This window comes from Miniopterus schreibersii (assembly GCF_964146895.1).
Source record: "Miniopterus schreibersii genome assembly, chromosome: X".
Taxonomy (NCBI): Eukaryota; Metazoa; Chordata; class Mammalia; order Chiroptera; family Miniopteridae; genus Miniopterus; species Miniopterus schreibersii.
In genome coordinates this window covers 24059888-24079224 of record NC_138104.1, presented here as the reverse complement: position 1 = coordinate 24079224, position 19337 = coordinate 24059888, and the positions used below count along the sequence as shown (strand labels likewise).

General features: G+C 40.5%; 1 protein-coding gene across 1 annotated transcript; it reads right to left on the bottom strand.

Moving 5' to 3' along the window:
* Nucleotides 1-240: 240 nt before the first annotated feature.
* On the bottom strand, nt 241-16284 carry IRS4 (insulin receptor substrate 4; the record flags this gene model as incomplete). The annotated part of the gene is made up of 2 exons (XM_081126483.1): nt 241-2771; nt 12468-16284. 2 exons carry the CDS (start codon nt 16282-16284, stop codon nt 2767-2769), a joined length of 3822 nt encoding a protein of 1273 aa, XP_080982609.1. The 3' UTR covers nt 241-2766.
* Nucleotides 16285-19337: the final 3053 nt, after the last annotated feature.

The following is a 19337-nucleotide window of genomic DNA, read 5'->3' as shown; positions in this document are numbered from 1 at the left end:
ATGATTGACCAAAAAAATCAGGTAAATTCTGCTAGTGTCACGTCCACTTTTGGAGTATCAAAAATTAATGTGTTAACTCTATTAAAAAGCTTTGTTTCGAGGCATAGTGACTTTAACCCAAACACTAAATTATCCAAATTGCTTTATTTTGAAAAAAATGCAGTCCCACCACAAAGCAGAAAATATACATAACAAAATAGAGAAAACACTATTAAGAAAAAAATGAGTCTACACACAAATAAATTTCATGAACACATTTATTGCAAGTAGCTCTATGGAAAGGCAAGTCTGACATATATATAAACACTATACAGAGTTGCAATGTCTCCCAAAACTGCAAACAAGGTGTTTACAAAGAGAAGAGAATATAAGAGTATTTACAAAGGAAGACAAAGCCAAAGCAACTCAAAGCAGATCTGTGAAGCAGAAATAGCAAATGAAATTAATTATTGGAAGTGTAAAGTTTTAAGTTTTACTGACCAAGTGACTATGTTTGATACCAAATTAAATGTAGAGGTCACAAAAAAATCGTTCCATCATTGATTTTTCTTAGCAGCATAAACTTGTAGCTGGAAGGTAAGTGATATGCTTGTACACGTATTCTGAAAAGATTCTTCCAGCACAATACTGAATAAATTAGTTGTGTCTGTAAACTAAGAAGTAGTGTCTGAAAGATTGCATATTTGTTATGCTGTCCCTGTGACTATTTCTACCTGTTTCTATTTGTATGTACTGTTGTGTGTGAGGTTTCCCATTCATTTATTCAGCAAGTTTTACATTTGTGCAGCACTCTGTCTGCTGGCAGCCCCTGGACCTAATATGCAAATAAAGCGGTATAGCATTTCCCCCAAAATGATCTTTCTTTCTACAATTCTGAACGATTATGACTTCACTTACTTGAAAATAAAATGTTGACTGAAGGCTTGAAAAACGACTGCCTAAAAGACTGTGTTGCTATCATAACAAACAAAAGCCACTTTGCATTATTTGATTAGGTTGGAAAAAGAGAAGAGTCTGAAGGAACTGAGGAAATTGTCTTAGCAGTGACCAGTAACTAGAGTAGTGATTGGTACTGCAGCCATATCCTCTCCTCAGTGCCATTCACAATAAAAATAAAAAAAGCTGCCCCCCTCCATCCCTTTGGTTGGTAGGCAAGGGAAGATAACAGAAGTCAACTCAGCTCTTCAGAAAAGTTAGTTTAGCAACATGTACTATAAGCCTGCTTGAAGATAGAAGTACACATTCAATGACATCAAAACCAAGTGGCAAAAAACTTCAAGAAAATATTACACTACTTCAAAGTTGCATGTTAAATGCAAAGCAATTGTTTTAACAGAGTTACAAACAATAGGTACATCTACAATCACATGTATACAGGTACACAAGGGTGTACATACACACAAACGTGCTCACACACACTAGCACTCCTACACTACTACAGAAACTCATACTCACCTGTGGGATGATTAGGTTTGCCAGCAATGGTACAAGTCATGAATTGCATGCTACCACCTAACAAAGCTCTAAGGAAGCTTCAAGACCTTTGTACCTATCCTCTGTGATCACCACCTGTTAGTGTCCTGTTCTCAAAGGTCCAGGTTCCTAAAATCTGAATTCAGTTTCTATCAGAGGCAAGCAAAAACAGAAGGAGGACGCTTGCTCTGATTTTTTTAATTTGATACATCTTAATAGGTCAATTGTTCAAAGAGAAACAAGGCCTTATAAGAGGCTCTTTTTGACTTAAGTTTAAGTAAGAATATTGTTTGATATGTACACATTAATTTCTTGAATATGGGAAACTGATCTACTTATAGGAGCCCTGGGCGTAAGAGGGAGAGTGTGTGGCAAAGAGCCAGGAAGAGGAGGAGAATGGAGGGTGAAAAATGGGGAGGTCCAGACAGTCAGAGAGGGGCTTTGTCAGGAGCCTTTTGAAGAACTTTGCTTATTTTAGGGAGGAAGTGTAGGTTTCAAAATAGAAAAAAAATATATGGCTTTGGAAATGCTCAATTAGTTTCCAAGCAGAACGTCACAATGTTGTAAGTGAACAAAGAAATAATCTGTTCCCCAGTTCTGCCTTTACAATGTTGGAAATGCTAAACCAGGATATCAGTTTAGTTGACATTTAATGTAGATAGAATGTTGCATTTTTGCTAATGGGCAAAAACTGAAATAATCTGCCCTTTGGTACTGCCTTTAAAATATTGGAAATGTCTCATCAAGATAAGAGTTTAGTTGACATTTAATTCTTTGATCAAGAAATGTTTTCCCTATGTACTACGTAGAAAGAAAAAAAAAAAAATCCAGATCATACCTACCATTTTATGAACACAACTTTTCTTTATCTGCTCTCATTTAAAAAATGTTCAACTTCAAAACTAAATCTAAGCATTATACATCAGTAAAATTGATATTGGCCACATGTATACATATGTAAATAATGTTTTTGTAAAGAGGGGGAAAGAGTTGTAAGATGTTTACTCTTACAGTATTTGTTTCCTTTAAAAGAGACAGATTGGGGAAGGAAACCAGAAAACAAAAACAAAGTACAAAAATTCAAAAATCACTGGATCCATACTGCAGCAGTAAGAATTATCTGTGTTATGATCATTCAACTGCCAGCATCCACTTGTAGGCTTTTAGAAATTCAGGTTGCTTTCTATTCAGAAGCCTCTGAATTTTCTTTCTTTTAGGCAGATCTGGAGTAGACAAAGATGAAACTCCATAAACATCACTTTTCTTCTAAAATGTGTTTTTGTGGTGATGTTATCACTCTAGAAAAAAAGATGACAAAACAAAAGGTAGTTGCAGAATTAAAATATGAAGCATTTTCACTCCACCCTGTTCCAAAACAAAACAAAATGAAAATTGAACTAGCAGTTTTTGAGAGCCATATTGAGGAGAATATCTTGGCATGGACTTACCTTACTTGGCATGGACTGACTGCCTGTGACAAACACCAACACAATTCCAGCAAAGACACAAGGGCAGTTACTAGTTTTGCTGCCACTCCTATACTTCTGGTAGCTAGCAACTTTGTACATGCATGCATGCACTGTTCTATTTCCTTTCAGTTGGGCCAGCAAGTGAGCCAGGCATTGGGCAAAGATAATTTTTTTCTTATCCTACATGCTTGATTATGCCTTCACCAGATTATGTAGCACATGTCAAAGGATTTTAGCACAGCCTTGGTTATTGTATCTAGACTAGATCACTGAATTTCTTCTGAAAGAGCAAATTCATACCTTCAAAGATTTTCTAGAAATCACCTAATAAAAAGAAGTTCTGTTATTACTCTCTTTGACTTCTATTTATTGAGAGGGTGCATAATTAGGAGTGGGGCAGAGGAAGGGGATAGGGTACACTGAAGAAAGCACTGAACCGGAGAAAAGATGGGGATAAATGGTCAGCAAATTTATTATGGGATGCTAGTGTTACTTTAAGATCAGGTTACATCAAAGTACCAAGTATTCTATTTCATTACAGCCAACCTAACAGAATCCATGGAAAGCATTCCCGAGAGTACGCTTTGAGTACAAGATCTTGTATTAAACCAACAGAATACATTTTAACTATTCATTTTTTTCATCAGATGTTACAGCTAGATGTAGCATCAAAGGTCTCCATTTCCCTCCCACTTACTTGTGGTTATTAGTCATAATTCACTGTAAAGAGCCATTCCTCCACATTAAAACATTTAAAAATAAATACCCTAGATTTGTAAAGATAGTAATCTTTCCTGTCAGCAATGGACTTGGGAAATTGTAGACTCTATGTATCAATCAAGTTTACAGGAGGAAAGGTGTCTGTGATAGCCATAAGTTAACTCAATTATCTGCTGCAAAATTAGACTAGACTAGCATCACAGAATTTTGCAGATATTATCAGCTATATGTTTTTAACAAAAATTTAAGATTACAAAGGTATCTCACCTAATTTTGCTTGCTATTTTTTTTAATATAAATGATATATTCACATATATAGCACAATGCATGTGCTTTAAAGGGGATTTCTCACTAACCAATATAATACACTACATTTCATATTTTTTTCCAGGAATATACAAATTAAGCTCCATATAACTACCCCATCAACATTATACTAGTCTTGAAATTAGGGACATTTGTTATCAGAGTTGTTTTTCTTTCTTCTTTATTATTTTTAAATGATGGAGGCTCTACTAAAAATTTGATTAGTATTTCAATTGCTTTCCAATAACACCTAAACCAGAATTGAGTGAATGCTTGATAACATACTAAAATCTAGCAAATTATGGTGTGATTTCAAGTATACTTTACAAAATATATTTGTCAACTCTTAGTTAACCATGATAGTAGAAAGGAATAATGCTATCCAAAACTAGATAATCCAAAAGTAATTTAATTTGCTTCTCAAATGCATTACAGAAACTTGAGCCACAGTTTTACCTTTATAATACTGTTTTACTTAGACCAATATTTAAATAAGTTTACATTCCCTGTTCACATTCCAAATAACAGAGTAAGGAAGTAACTCAGAAGCTTGTTAGGTGGCAAAGGTAAGCAATTCAGGAACAGTCTGCAAAATGAATATCAAAAGGCTGACAAGCACATCTTAGTTCTGCCTTCTGTTCATTTTTATATCATTTCACCACTTGATAGGTAAATGTTGATGCTTTTAATAATCTCGCCTGTTTTTTATGTGTTATTTCTACTTGATATTGACAGGTTATAAATAATGACCTTATTGGTATTCTTACTTTTTGGTTAACCAAAGCTCTTTTTAATGACCAGTTAATTGCATCCCTTTTAATAGGATGTATACTCTTCAAGTAATTCTTCTCTGTAGGAGAGAAAACCTCAATGGACTCTGAATGGTCAAAACATTTTCCTACGTCTGCCCCCAAAACTTGGCAGATATCATTATCTTCTCAAAAACAAATGAAGTAAACTTTTATATTTCAGTTTGTATAATGATATAAACCTGAACATTAATTTTTAATATACTAATAAAGCACACATGACTTCAATATCCCTGGAAATTTGTAAAGCAAGCCAAGAAGGCAGTTTTTCCAGGGCATTCCAGACCTCTTTATATGAATCATAAACACGCCTCTATTAGCTTGAAGTCCAAAACAACAATGGTTCCCCTGCCCATAGAAAGCCAAAACTGTAACAATATACCTTCCTTCCACTCCTCCCAATCTAGTTGCCTTAGTTATCTTTTCAACTCAAATTTGCCTAGAACTCAAAAAATATTTTTCAAGTCCTTCTGAAGTTCCTCACTGTTTATTAGTCCACATGCTATCATTGCAAACACTGGTGATCACACAAACAGGGACAATCAAAGTGTTTGAAGGCAAATAAGTGGAAGGAAATGAAGAAAAATTGAAGCATATACCCCAAATATAAACGTATAATGATAGTTATAATGATAACTAATGATATTATTAGTTCAGTGTTGCCTCTGGCTTATATATAGCTTCCTTTTTCCAAATAAGAACATCACATCACACTTTTCTGTGCTTTGTAAATAAATGGATAGGAGGATGATTCTCTAAGACTTGGTAAAAACTTAAATGCTGCCTTTCAAGAGTGAATACTAGCAATAATTGCTGCTAGTCTTTCCAATACCAATCATACCAGGCTATTGTCTCCTTAATAGATCAGAACATCAAATATGCTTCTCCCCATGGTGACAATAGTTTTATGACAGATTCATCAAAAGAATTTGTAAGGGAAATGGATGGCACTTGTAAACTTCCATCTCCTCAGAGATCATCACAATTGTTTCACACCTGCCCTTCACTAGCAGGCCCTGGACCATGTATGCATGTTCACTCCAGTCTTGATTAGATACAAACTAGTTGGGGATCAGCTACAGGATTTTCATCCCAGGTCAGGTTTTCACTACCTCCCAACACACACTTGGGCTACTTCACTCTGTTGCCTAGTTACTGCAGACTTAATGCAAGTTACTAGAATTCTAATATAGGCAGCCTCCAATTTACAAAGGAGACATATTCCAAACCTCATTGTTTAGTTGAAATTCAGAATAAATTATCCAATGGAACAATGTTATAAACAAATGGTGGGTAGGCTCAGAGGTTCATCTACATATACCTATATTAAACCTATGCAGTTCCTGAACTAACAAGAGGAACTACTTTGACTATGCCCAACCAGCACTTATAATATCATTTCTGTCGAAGGACATATATGAAGTTTCAGTTTGGGACTCCAGGAAATGTATCTTCTGGCCATGACAATAGGAATAGTGTCCCCAAAACTCACGCTGCTGAAATAATTTGGGGCAAAGTAGCAGTGAAAGAAAACTATGGTAAGAACTTCAGCCACAATAAGGACTCCTTCATGGGTCAGGGTTGGGGCTCTGAGGGTGAGGGCGGTGTTGTTATGCCTTCAAGGCTGAAGGCACAACTTATGAAAAAGCACTCATTCGTCAGACTCTCAAACACCTTGGGTGCACATGTGAATAATTTTCTAGGTAAATTTAGAGATAGAGACTTTATAATCTCTATGAGATGGAGACTTCATAGAGATAGAGACTTCATAGACTTCATAGAGAGAGAAACTTCAGAGTCTCATAGAGATAGAGTCTACAAAGTAGAAAATTAGTAATCACACAGAAGCAAATTATATAAATTATATAAATTGTGAAAACTAGCTAAAGTGACTACAATTTATGTGGAATTAAATATTCAGTAAAACCAGAGGGTCTGACTAGCATCAAACATATTGTGATCAGTCCAACCACGAAAATAGCTTTAAACACTGGACCACCTGCCTCGGTGCCAGCAACTGAGAGTAGAGCACGCAGCACAGCCTTGAACCTGCAGAACAAGGAGCCTTGCAAAGAAGGTTGTTCCTGCAAGCTAAGCCTAAGCAGGCTGTGAACTAAAAGCAAGCAGTATCTGGGGGAATGAGCCTTCTATGGGCCCTGTGGGACTCTCAGATTGGTCATTATACTTTTAGCCAGAGAGAGAGTAGGAAGGGGCATATTATACTGAAATTAGGGACACAAGTTCAACAAAGGCACATGAGGTTAAGACATAATATAACCAATGCAACCCTTACCAATAAGAAAGGGATGTCAGGAAGTTAGGGGGAAATAGCACTTTTCTCATTTTATAAAGTATCTAAGTACATATTTTCCATTAATTCTAAAAGGAATTAAGTCTTCAGCCAGAAATTGTAACATACTCTTTAAAAGAAGGCAAATCTAAAGTGGGATATGTGTCTATATTTTTAAAAATCTTTAAAAATTCCTATTTTTCATGTTCAGCCTACATTGCTGAAAGTAAAACCTATAACTGCATAACCAATAACCAGTGCAGAATTGCTAGAGAATATATTTTAAGTTCATATGGCAAGCACATTATCTTGGAAATTTTATCAATAGATTTAAAATCAACAATCTAATAGTGTGGTAAAAACTGTGTGTGTTGTAATATATTAATTTCATTATTATAAAGGTGACTTTTTAAATCTCTCATTTCTCACTCAGGACCAAGCAATGTTTTCCAGTAAATGATCCTCACCATCTAAAAATCCGGTAGCACCTCTTAGCCAAAACATACTGTAAGCTTTAATTAAGCATTTTACAAAAGCTACTTTCCAACACTGCCAATAAAATGTCTGGGTTATTTTTACATAGTCTTAAAGCATTAAAAAGGTGCTAAACAAAATGAATTTAATATTAAACAAGGAATTTTATGTCCCAAAGAGAGGATTCGATTTCCAAGGCTTCTAAAATCTACTTGCCTGGCTGCCAAAAGCAAAGTTACTTTTTAAACAAATAAAGAACATATATTTCTACAGTGCTTTTTCTTCCACCTGTCTCACTTTACTCTGTTTTGACAACCCTGATTAGAATATCAGATTTTATACATATGGAAAAATAAAATTAAGAAACTTTTGTTATAACTGGCAATGTCAATAAATTATTAGGACAACCATAGATACCCAACCTCAGTTAAGGAAATGTCCATTAATGGAAATTTACTGAATGCATCCTCATTTCACTTTTCTTCCATTCAATGTTTCCATGGGATCCAAATATACATGCACTATTTGTGTTTTGGAGGTAAAGATTAGCAAACTCCTATTCAGACCAGATTTAAAACAATGAATTTCAGTACAGGTCAAATTATTTTATTCTAAGACATGGTCAACAACAGTTCAATGTAATGAAAATTACTCAAGCTCTGGTAGATGGTTCACAGTTATAATGCTCTGAATAAATTACTTACCAAAAATTTGCAACTTCCAAATTCAAGAAAATTTTCCCCAATCCTTGACTATATAATATTCTTTCATCAATAGGAAAAGAACAGATTGAACATCTGGTTGAAGGGTAGTGTGATGTGCTGTGTGGACCCATGGGCTTGAAATCAGATGTATGGGTCTCATTTTCAGCTCTGCTACTTACCTCTTTGACCATAGGAAAATTCTTACCACGGGCTTCAGTTCCAGTACCTACTATTCCCCAGTAAAATAATGAATGTGAATGCACTTTGCAAATTATAAGGCACTAAGCATTCCCTCAATCAAAATTTGACAATTTAACAACAGTCCCTTTTAAACCACACACAATTTTCCATTTTTCTCCCTGTACTGCTTGTTCTCATCTATTCCAACACAAAAATTGGGAGTCACTCTAAGAAGCCTGAGTTTGTTCCCACGACAGTTCCTTATCAGTGACGCAAGTATTTTAGTTTGGCAATTAAAGAAAGGAAAAAAGTCAAGAAATCTTGTTTGAGTTTTTATGCATGTTTGATATTCTGCCGTGCTCAATTAAAGTCCTAGTCCTTATTTAAATAAGGTATTTTGCTAGTGGCTCACATTTTTACCCTGGAAGTATCACTCTTAGAATGAATGCAAATGATAACGATTGCCAATAACTTTAGTTAACTTTAGTTGAATGAATTCCTCTGTAATTGCTATAGGTCAAATACCTCTACAACAAACAACTAATTCTTTTTTTGGGGGGGGAGGGGTGAATGTTGCCTAAAGTAAGTGACCCATCAATGGTGACTGAGATATCTCTGCTCTATGGAGAATTTACTCTAGTAATTTATAATAAGTCCAATATGACAAAAACAATTTGTTCTCAGTGCCTATAATTTATGACAAGAGCATCTGGCAGTAGTGCACTGAAAAGAAGCTTACACTTCCTTTGTGTTAATAACAGTGTCTAAAATTTCAAAAGATAATTATTACAATTTTTCTTGCTTTTGAATACCAAGTGCTATTGTAACACTGCTACTTTAGCTGACCAATTCTTTCACTCCTCCTACAGCTGCTTTATCTACCTATCTCTAGAATGGAAAAAAAAAAATCAGTGAATTTTTCACCTTAACTCATTTCAAATTCTACACCAGATACAGCAATAAAAGGCAAAAATGCACATGTGGGTCAAGAGTTAGACTAAACCATGTAAGAAACTACATTCTCCTCCTAAATGTTAATGCTTATACAAAATGTGAACACTTCATACTTTTAAAATTATTTTATTTATAAAATGGTCAAGTCCATGTTATATTTCTGGCTGCTTCTTTTGAACAATTGGCTTTAAAGTACTTACATATATGCAATGTGACTGGAAAAATGAGATTATATATTAATTTTGTGTTACATGAACAAAGCTATCTCACTGCCTTATAGTCTTACTTCATTTAACTTACGCTCTAAACAGATTCCAACTATAAAGATCCCAACTCTGAACAACCATATAGACAACTTTAAATGAAAGTAAAGACTAACTGAAAGGTAGGTTTTGAGAACAGAGAATTTTAATTTCGTTTTGTGTTTCTAAATGTAATAAAAGTAACCACAATGATGAGTTGTATAATAATTCATGTACAACACTTACTATATGCCAGGTACTATTTTAAGCACTTGCCATAAATTAAAATCACCTTTGAGAGACATAACTGCTAATAAACACTGTGCCTTTATTCCTTTGTCAAAGTATATATTTTTGTTTTCTAACATGAAATATAGTTTTAATATTTGATAGGAAGGTGAAGAGAGAGCAAAAATGGGTGAATTATTCTATTTCTTTATAGTCAAAACAAATCAAAATTAACCAGCTTGTTCTTAACACTTCATACTCTACCATATCGATTTACATTAAAATGGTAGCAAGTCAATTCCTGCAGTGAGTTCTTTCTATATATCCTTCTTTTTATATAGCTTAATTATGTTTTTGAATTATCCTCAGGATCAACCATTTTTGCAAGAAACTAAATCATTAGTTTCAGTTGTCGAAATGTCACTTCAGTGTTAATCCAAAGACAAAATAAAAATATAGTTGTAAAGTGCTTTAAAGTTCCAAAGTGCTTCCACATACATTCTCTTGTTTCAACCTAAGCCTTGTATTCCTTGTGAAATACACCCTCTTTGCTGTAGTCACTCAATAAAGTTAGGACTTTCCTCAATGAACAATACATATAGAGAACATTAAATTTTTTTAATAGCTGCAAAGTCAATCGAAGCTTTTTATAAATCAGTAACTTAAGCTAAAATAATGATAATAGAACCTGGATAATCATTGGAAAGTGAGGGTTTATTTAAGGAACAAGATTTCACTAATTTTAATCTTTGCTGAAACAAAAAGTGTTGGAAAGTATAGACAAACCTCTATGAAAACTTGTCCTTTCCAAGATACCACAAGGATACAGGCAGCTATGGAAGACCTACATCAATATCATTAAGGGTGTCTTCAGCAGTTAGGATCAAACAATACACTGAGATCAATTTTTCAGTGTACTTTATAGAATAAAATAGATATGTTCCTGAAAAGCTGATTATGAATTCAATTATTGGAAATAGAATTATATATTTTAAATGCATGGTTCAAGTAGTAGTGATGATCATGTATATGTGTGTGCACATGTGTTGGGGGGAGTTCACAATTTAAAGGAGATCTGAATGGAATCCTTTGACACATTAAAACATCCTTTTGTCCATTTAATGTTCACTCTTTAATGTGTCCGTGCTGAAAATGTGAGTTTTTGTATGGCAAGTTTTCTAAAGCAGGGGGAGAAAAGGGAGGGGTGGGCAACACTTGCACTAAATAGGAAGCTTGTGAGGTGAATGTTGTGATCAGTCCACGACTTGTTCTGCCTGATCAAGCACAGTGGGCAGATATCCAATCACAAAAGCATTCCAGAAAGCAAGCAAAGCAAAAATCTTCACTAAACTGACTACTGGAATGAAAACTGCTGGGATCCATCCCTTTCCTTCACTAGGGAAAACACATTCTATTAAAAAGGGAAGGTACTTGAGACTATGGAAACATCACCTTCTGAAATCCTTTCTTGAGAATGTTTCCTGACACACTGATAACAACGTTCCATAATGTACACAGTAGATTTACTCAAAGTCTTCTGTTCAACTCTGACAGCTCCTACTCTTCCTTATTTCTTCCTTTGGTAAAGGAATCCTTTAAAAATCTTCCATTGTTGCAGGGTAGGCCACCCCTAAGGTCAGGTCTTTCTCCAGCCTTATTATCTTGCTCTCCTGGATTTCCCAGAAGACACACCAATTAGATGTTTTAAATGCTTTTTAAACCTTTGGAACAATATTCATACCCATTATCAAGTTGCCACGATACCCTCTTTGGGGAAAGATACATGAAGAAAATGAGGCACAGGGAAGGTGACTTGCCTGTCACTACTAGTGACAGAGAAAAAGAAAACTCATAGTTTCTGGCAATTTGTCCTGTGTGTAAAAACAAAACAAATCAACAGAAAAAAACACATTCCAAAGCCAAATGCTATCTTCTTCTAGTCATCTGTTGTTTTGGATTATTTATGCTTTGTTCCTTCCAGACATTCATGGTAACAACTGAGATTTAACCTTCTTGGTAAATCACAGCAAACTAACATAAGGGTGACTGCTTCTTTTAAAAGTAACTTTCAGAAAAGAAAGTCATCCTCTCCTAAATACTAACAGTTACTGTTTAATATTCTGTGCTCTTATTAAAATTCCTGTAATTAACAATGGGCATTTATAGAAAAACACCTTTTACTTGTTGATTTGAAAATGAGTTCATGGGATTCAATCCAAGATGTCCTGTTTGCATAAATCATTGTGTTAGGGAAAGATATTTGAAAGCATCCTCATGCTACATATCCTTAAGTGATAATCGCTTCTTTTCAGATCAAGAAATGATGATTGGATTAAAACTTATGTTTTTACAAACGTCACAACGTATTCCATACACAATTAAAACTGAATTCTATTTTCCATGCTAAATAGGCACCAGCTAATGAAATATTAACTCACTTTGGAACTTTAAAGCACTTTACAAATATATTTTTATTTTGTCGTTGGATTAACACTGAAGTGAAATTTCAACAATTTAAACTAATGATTTAGTTTCCCTAAGACTTTAGACATAGTAGCGCATCGATTCATTAAGCAATAACCATTAATTTTAGAGAAATTAATTCTAAAATTACCAACCTTTTGGGGGAGAGTCGAACTTCTTGTCCTCAGGTCTGGCAAAGTCCATTCTCACGTACGGGTCATCTTCGTCAGAATCTTCTCGCGCGGGGAGTCTCGGCAACCAGTGGCGAGGTGGTAGTGGGGGAGCGGCAGCTGCAAAAGCAGCCCTGTTAGCCCCGTTCTCATCTCCGGCAAGGTCTGCAGATGGGTTTCTGGATCTAGGGTTCGAACCACCAGCATCGACCCGGGCACCCCTTACCGCTTCGGCACCAGCAGCATTAGCTACAGGTTGGAACCAGCGGACGGAGGCAGAGTTAAATCCAGGGGCAGCCTCGAAGCCCAAGGCGGCTGCGCCCATGCCGGGGGTCGCGGGGAGGGTGGAGGCGGCGGCTAGAGCCGGACCCATGGGTAAGGTGGGCGCTGGGACCACCGCTGCGGCAGAGCCTAAGGAGGCAGAGAGGTCTCTCTCCAGGCTGTCGGTTGGGAAAGCCGAGACAGCAGCTCTGGCGGATTCAAAGATACTTTGCGAAAAGCTTTGTGGGCGTCTTCTCTCCAGCTCTTCTTCCTGCAGCAGCCTAGCTACAGGTGGTGGTTCGGAGCAGTGGCTGGGGTAGAGAGAAGTGTCCATACAGCACTCAGAAAATGGGTCGACCACATAGATTCGACCGGTTTCAGCATCATAGCGAATGGCACGGTCACCAAAAGACAAGGCTGGTGTCATTGCTGGGTTGAACATCACTTCAATGTACTCACACCCTTCCTCATGAGCATTGCTACCTGTAGCACAGGTAAGAAGAGGCAGAAGTGGCCACCTAGCACCGTCCAGAAAGAAGCGGTTGGCACCTGGAATAGCTCTTAAAATATTTGAGATGATGTTTGCTGCATTTCGAAATGGCACTCTGAACTCAATATTCATGTAATGAGAAAAGGGTGACTGTCTGGGGTTAGCAATTATGCCAGACAAATGTGGCAGTCCTTGAATAAAGGGGGCTGGTGTATTGCTACTTCTTTTAGTGAAGTCAAAGTTGATGTAGTCACTAGAGCTGTCAGCCTCTTTCTGTTCATGTGTGGACTTTTGGGGTTTTGCCTCGATTTTATTTCCTTTTGTAATAAAAAAATGTCGGTTAGGTCTCTTAGCCTTGTCCTTGGGGGACCCATCATCTAAAGGCTTTGAAGGTGAATCCTCATCTCCAGGCTTTGAGAACGACTGGAGGGCAGCTTCAAAGCCCTCAACTGAAGGCGTTGAAGCTGAATATTTGGGTCCCCTGATTGACACTGCTTCTTTGTCTAGGCCCTTCCCCAGGAGTTTTCCAGATAACATTGGTACATACTCACTGTGGTCACTCTGTCCCAATGGGTAGCTCCGAAAAGGATTTGGCAGAGAGAAGTAGGAGCTCCAACTTTTGGAGGAAGAGCCTCCCTGAGGATTTTGGGGTGGTTTTGGAATTGCACCAGCTCCAGGAGCCATAAACATGTAATCACTGTCACTGTCATTGTCCTTACAGTCATCCTTTTTATCAGGATCAGATGCTTTTGGAGGAACTGGGGCAGGTGGTGGGGTCACTCTAGGAAACATCATCATGTACCCTCTTGAATCTTCAAAAGGGGATCGAGAGTGGCACTTTATTGAAGCAGAAACATTTTGAGGAGCCATTGGCATATAATCACTGGAGCTTTCCAGAGGGGCAGCCACCCCTGGTCTCATTGGCATGTATGGGTCATCCTCGTCTTCATCAAAAGCTCTTTGGGGACCCCAAGCTGCACCTTCCAGGGTCTCTGCATCTTTGACTTCTTTGGCTTCTTTGCGCTCTTTTGTGGCTGCTCTGTCAGCACAAAAATAAAGCCGGAATCTTCCCCCAGACTTCCCTTTTCCACCAGTTGCTCCAGCTGGTGCTGGTGGAGGTGGAGGTGGTGGAGGTGGTGGCAGTTGCTGTTGTTTGCTTTGAATTAATTTACCAAAGTAGGATCTTCTCTTCAGAGATTTTGCCCTTTCACCATTGCGATCAGAGTCTTTCCCACTTCCTGAGCCTTTGCTCCCTCCAGAGTTCTTACCACCACCTGAGCTATGGCCATCTCCTGGTCCTTGGCCACTACCTGAGCCGTGCCCACCACTAGCTCCCTGGCCACTGCCTGAACCATGCCCACCTGCAGGGCCCTGGCCATCTCCTGAACACTGGTGTCCTCCTGCACCCTCGGCCCCTGAGCCCTGGCTGCTTGAACCCTGGCCACCACTGGAGCCGTGGCCACCTCGGAAGCCCTTCCCTGTACCTGAGCACTGGTTTCCTCCTGAGCTCTGGCTACTGGAGCCTTGGCCACTTGAGCCCTGGCCACCTCCTGAGCCCCAGCCATTTCCTGAGCCCCAATTGTTCATGGGCATGTAGTCACCTGGGCTTCCTTCCTGACCCTCCTGGCCTTGACAGTTGCCTTCTGCAGAGTTGCCAGAACCGGAACTAGATGCTTCAGAAAACCCGCAAGCTCTGTTGCTGGGGGTTTCTGCAGGCTGCTGGGCATGCACTGGGCTGGGTGCTAGGCGTCGGAAAAAGCTGGCTGGCACTGAAATCGCTCTCCTGGACCTGCGCTCTCTGGACAGGTGCAGTCTTCCTCTCCTGGAGTGGGGAAGAGGCTCTCTGGGTGGTACGGAGTGCCTGGTAAGGAGCATCTCGTCCTCCCCGTCACCGATGGCCTTGAGGTGGCAAAACTGCTCAAAGCGGGACCTTCTGAGCCAGCCGCCGGGCTCCAGCGGCAGCATGTCCAGGTGCCTCCTAGTGGACAGCAGGGTTAACAGGTGGGCCCCGATGCTGATGCTGTAGCTTCGGCAGCGGGCGCGGTATTCGTCTGCACATAAGGCTCTCATCTTCTTCAAAAAGAGCTCATGCATGTTTTGGGCCACCACACAGTCATCGACCTGCATCCAGAGCTCCCCCGGACCGATGACGGTGGACCTACCCACTTCCAAGAAGAAATACTGCTCAGAGTGCCCACAGCGACGGATGCTCAGGAGCTGGACGACCACACTGGCCACTTCGGTATTCAGCCTCACAAATACAACCTCCTCGTCGGTAAGACAGAGCCGGAACACGCCGCTCAGCTCTTTTCTATGCCCCAGCCCCCTGGGTTTGACTATTACCTGCCACACATCTTTGTAGAAGGGTGGCTCCGCCGCCGCTACGGCCCCCAGCGAGGCCGGCTCTCCCTCCAGCTGTGCGCAGGGTGTGCCGCAGCGGCGGCGCTTGCTCTCGAGGATGAGGCGGCTGAGCAGCAAGTACCAGCTCTCTTGCTCTGACTCGTTTTCGGCCACCATAGCGAAGTACTCATCTTGGGTGAAAAGAGCGATGAGGTGTCGGTACCTTGCGTCGGCTCGCTGGCTCACCGAAAAGCACTGGTACAGGGTGATCACGCGCCGCGGTGGGATGAGAGCCGGAGCCGCGGTGCCCGAGGCGGCCGCCGCTGCTGCAGCCGCCGCAGCGCGGACACTGTGCCGGAACTTCCTGGCATTTTCGTAGTATTCCAGCCGAGCTGGGGCGTCGGCGGTCTCTAGTTTGAGTACGAAGTAGCGCCTGTGCCCATGCTTCTGCTTCCGCAGGTAGCCGCGTTTGCAGACTTCATCGCCGACGGGGAGGTCCTCCTCATCGGACTCGGAGTGTGACCGGGAGCCAGTGGCCGTGGAGAGCCACATGGCTCCCGGACAAGAAGACCCGGTCCCAATGAGTGCGGTTGGGGTTCCCGAGGAAAGAAGTGGGGTGGTCGCCACTGCAGCTAGAGCTGTAGCTGTAGCCGCTGCTGCAGTTCTCAGTCTCCTTGTCACTTGGTCTCGAGCGAAGGAGCAACTCGCCATGGTGATGCACGATGGTTTTAAGGTGAGCGAGGGGTGGGGGAGCTCCGGGAAGGGAGGGTTGGTGGAAGAGGCCGTCTACCCCTGTCCGCCCGCCCCAGCCCCCTCCCGCCTTGGCCAGCGCTCCCGCCCACTCCACTCAGTGCGCTCAGCGGCGGGCAAAACAACACGTGACCACAGTCTCACTCTCGGGCCGCTTAGGATCCGGTTTTGGGAGCAGTGGATGGGCACAAACTGCAGACAGCAGAGGTGTGCAAGGGAGAGGGCGGCAGTCCCGAGACACGGGGCCGCCTCCAACCCTGCCTAGACCCTCTAGGTGAATCTCCAGGCCTGGTGGTCACTAGGGGACCAACAGGGAGGAGGCGGGGCCCTCTATCCACTCAGGTTCTAACGAGGAGTCCACTGAGGCACAGAACGGAGGGAGAGGGCCACGGGCGGGGGGGGGGGGCGGGGGGCGGACGAGAAAAAAGCGGCCAGTGATCAGGTCCAGGCGGGGGCGCCACAGCCCAGGCCCTATTGGCTGGAGGGTGCTAGACCCGACCTGAGAGACGCAAGTGCAACCACGTGCGGAAGTGCCTGGGAGAGAGCTGGCATGGTCCTCCGACTGTTTGTTTGTTTATTTGGGAAATGAGAGCCAGGTGAAACTGTTGCAAGGTTCTCATTGGGTGTGATAGGAGCCAATGGGAGCGTCTGGGAAGAAGGCAGCTATGAATTAATGAGTTTGGGGGCAGGAGGGGAGTTTAGAAGCTAAGGGGCGTGGCTTGGGTCACCGGTTGTCTGGTTGTCTAGCATTCAGGTGGTAAACAACCCTCTCCAAGTAGCTGTTAATGGTAGTGATACACTCATGAAAGTCCTGAGCTACGGTGACTTGGGGACAGGACCCAGTCAAGCGACCTATTTTTCTCCCTGTGTCCCTCACATAAACTCTCTATTCCTATCACAGTCTGGTCCACTCGCTCCCGCGGAGCATGGTGAGCTGGACGTCTTTTGAAAAAGTGTGGACATCCCCCTGGAAACGTGTTAAGGACCAGGGCTCTCAGAACACCGCCCACCGCGCTGCAGGCACTCCTGAGCCCGCTTCAGCCCTGACAAAAACCCGCGGCTCTAAAGCATACGAGTAATATCGATGCCTTCAAAGTGAACGTAATCTTTAACCAGGGCTCATTTCTAGCCCAGGAAACGCAGGTTGCCTGAGATGGTGTTTCTGGCTATTTGATTAACGGTGACTGAAAACACAAATTTGGGGGCCTGCAACGTATACAGCCATGTGGGGGGGGGGGGGAATTTGGACTCGAGTCTTACTGAGAAACACCAGTGTTGAGCTGTCGTGATATTTTCCATTGGGAGATGCTTTGAAAGGCGCCTTTAAGGGAATTTCAAAGTAGTATTAATGTTCCCTTTCTTTGAGTGACACCGAAAAACTTTAGAAAAAAAAGAAAAGCTCTAGAACAAAGGATCACACGGAATACATATCCTACAATGTATTTCGCATCCCTCACGTCAAGAAAGATTTTTGCCGAATTTCAGTCTACAACTTGACACCACAAAAATAAGGACTACTACTTCCCTGATTTCTGGAAAAGCTGCTGGAGTGTAAGTGCAACCTCCTGAAGTGTTTCTCAGTCTCTCAGTTACTCCTCTCCTCTTTTCTCTCTCTCTCTCTCTCTCTCTCTCTCTCTCTCTCTCTCTCTCTCTCTCTCTCTCTTTCTTTCTTCCCCCTCCTCTCTCCCTCTCCCTCTCCCACTCCCTCTCCTTCCCACTCCCTCTCCTTTTCCTCTCCGTTAGCCTCTCACTAGGATTTTAGGAAATTGGTCGATATTGTATTAAAGTGTCAAAGGAGTGACCACAATTGCAAGGACCGAATTGGGCTGAGAAAAGGGGGGGAGACATGGTATTTCTTTCTAAAACAATAAAACCTTGGTTCACCTTTGTCTTAGGGTAGATGTTGGGAAGGATATTATTTATGAAATATAGCAGTAATCCAGGCAATGTATGCATCATAAAAATAAACCCCATCTCTGTCCTCTTAAGAATTTGTACTCTGTTGGAAACAATAAATATATTTCAATGAATGGCACATTTTTTATGCTCCAGTTTGATGAAAAAAGAAATTGGTTTTGGTTATCCCCCAAATATTAGAAACAATCATAACATTTCCTCTACTGCTGCAGGTTTATAAGAGCAGTATACTCACAGGTGCTAGGAGCAGCCATGATTTCTCAAAGGAGCTAGAGGCAGAAAGAGTGTGGATGTTGAGAAAAACCCTGACTAGAGCTGCTTCAGCCTACATATTTCAGCTGCCTAAGTCACATATGTAGAAGATTCCCTACACTTATAACCAAAATGATAATAGATAAAATAATTTGAGATTTTTATAATAGGTATGATATTTCACATGTCTTTCCAAGCACAGGGTTTTGCTTTAGATAGTAATGTTTTTTTGGTGGGTTGTTTTTGTGGGGTTTTTTAATTTTATTTTTGTTTAAAATATTACAGACGTCTCTTTTTCTCCCCAATGACCCGTTCCACCCCATCCCATCCCCCTCCCCAGTCCCTCTCCCCACCATTATCCACGTCCTTGGGTTGTGCATATATGCATATAAATTCTTTGGTTTAGATAGTAATGTTTTGAAAACAATGCAATGCATTTGCAAGTGCTATAAGTAAAAATATAACAGTTTCAATGTATTTGAAAACATTAAACTGCATGTTAAATAAAATTTGGAAAACACTGACAATAGATTTTTCAAATCCTCATGTCTTTATAGAATTTTTTCCATATACAGTTGTAGGCTTACAATGTATGTAGTGTTGTATCTTGTTCTTTTCACTTGACATTCATTATATAATAACATGTCCCCATATCATTACTGATGAGCCTAAACATCATTTAAAATGCAACAAAATATTCCAGATAGCTGTGTATTACTGCACTTAACATCCCTATGCTTCAAGGTATTTAGGTTGCTTTCAATTTTTTTTCAATATTATAAATAATGCTGCAATGAACATCTTGTACCTATAGCTTTTTTAGATGTTTAGGATTATTCCTTTGG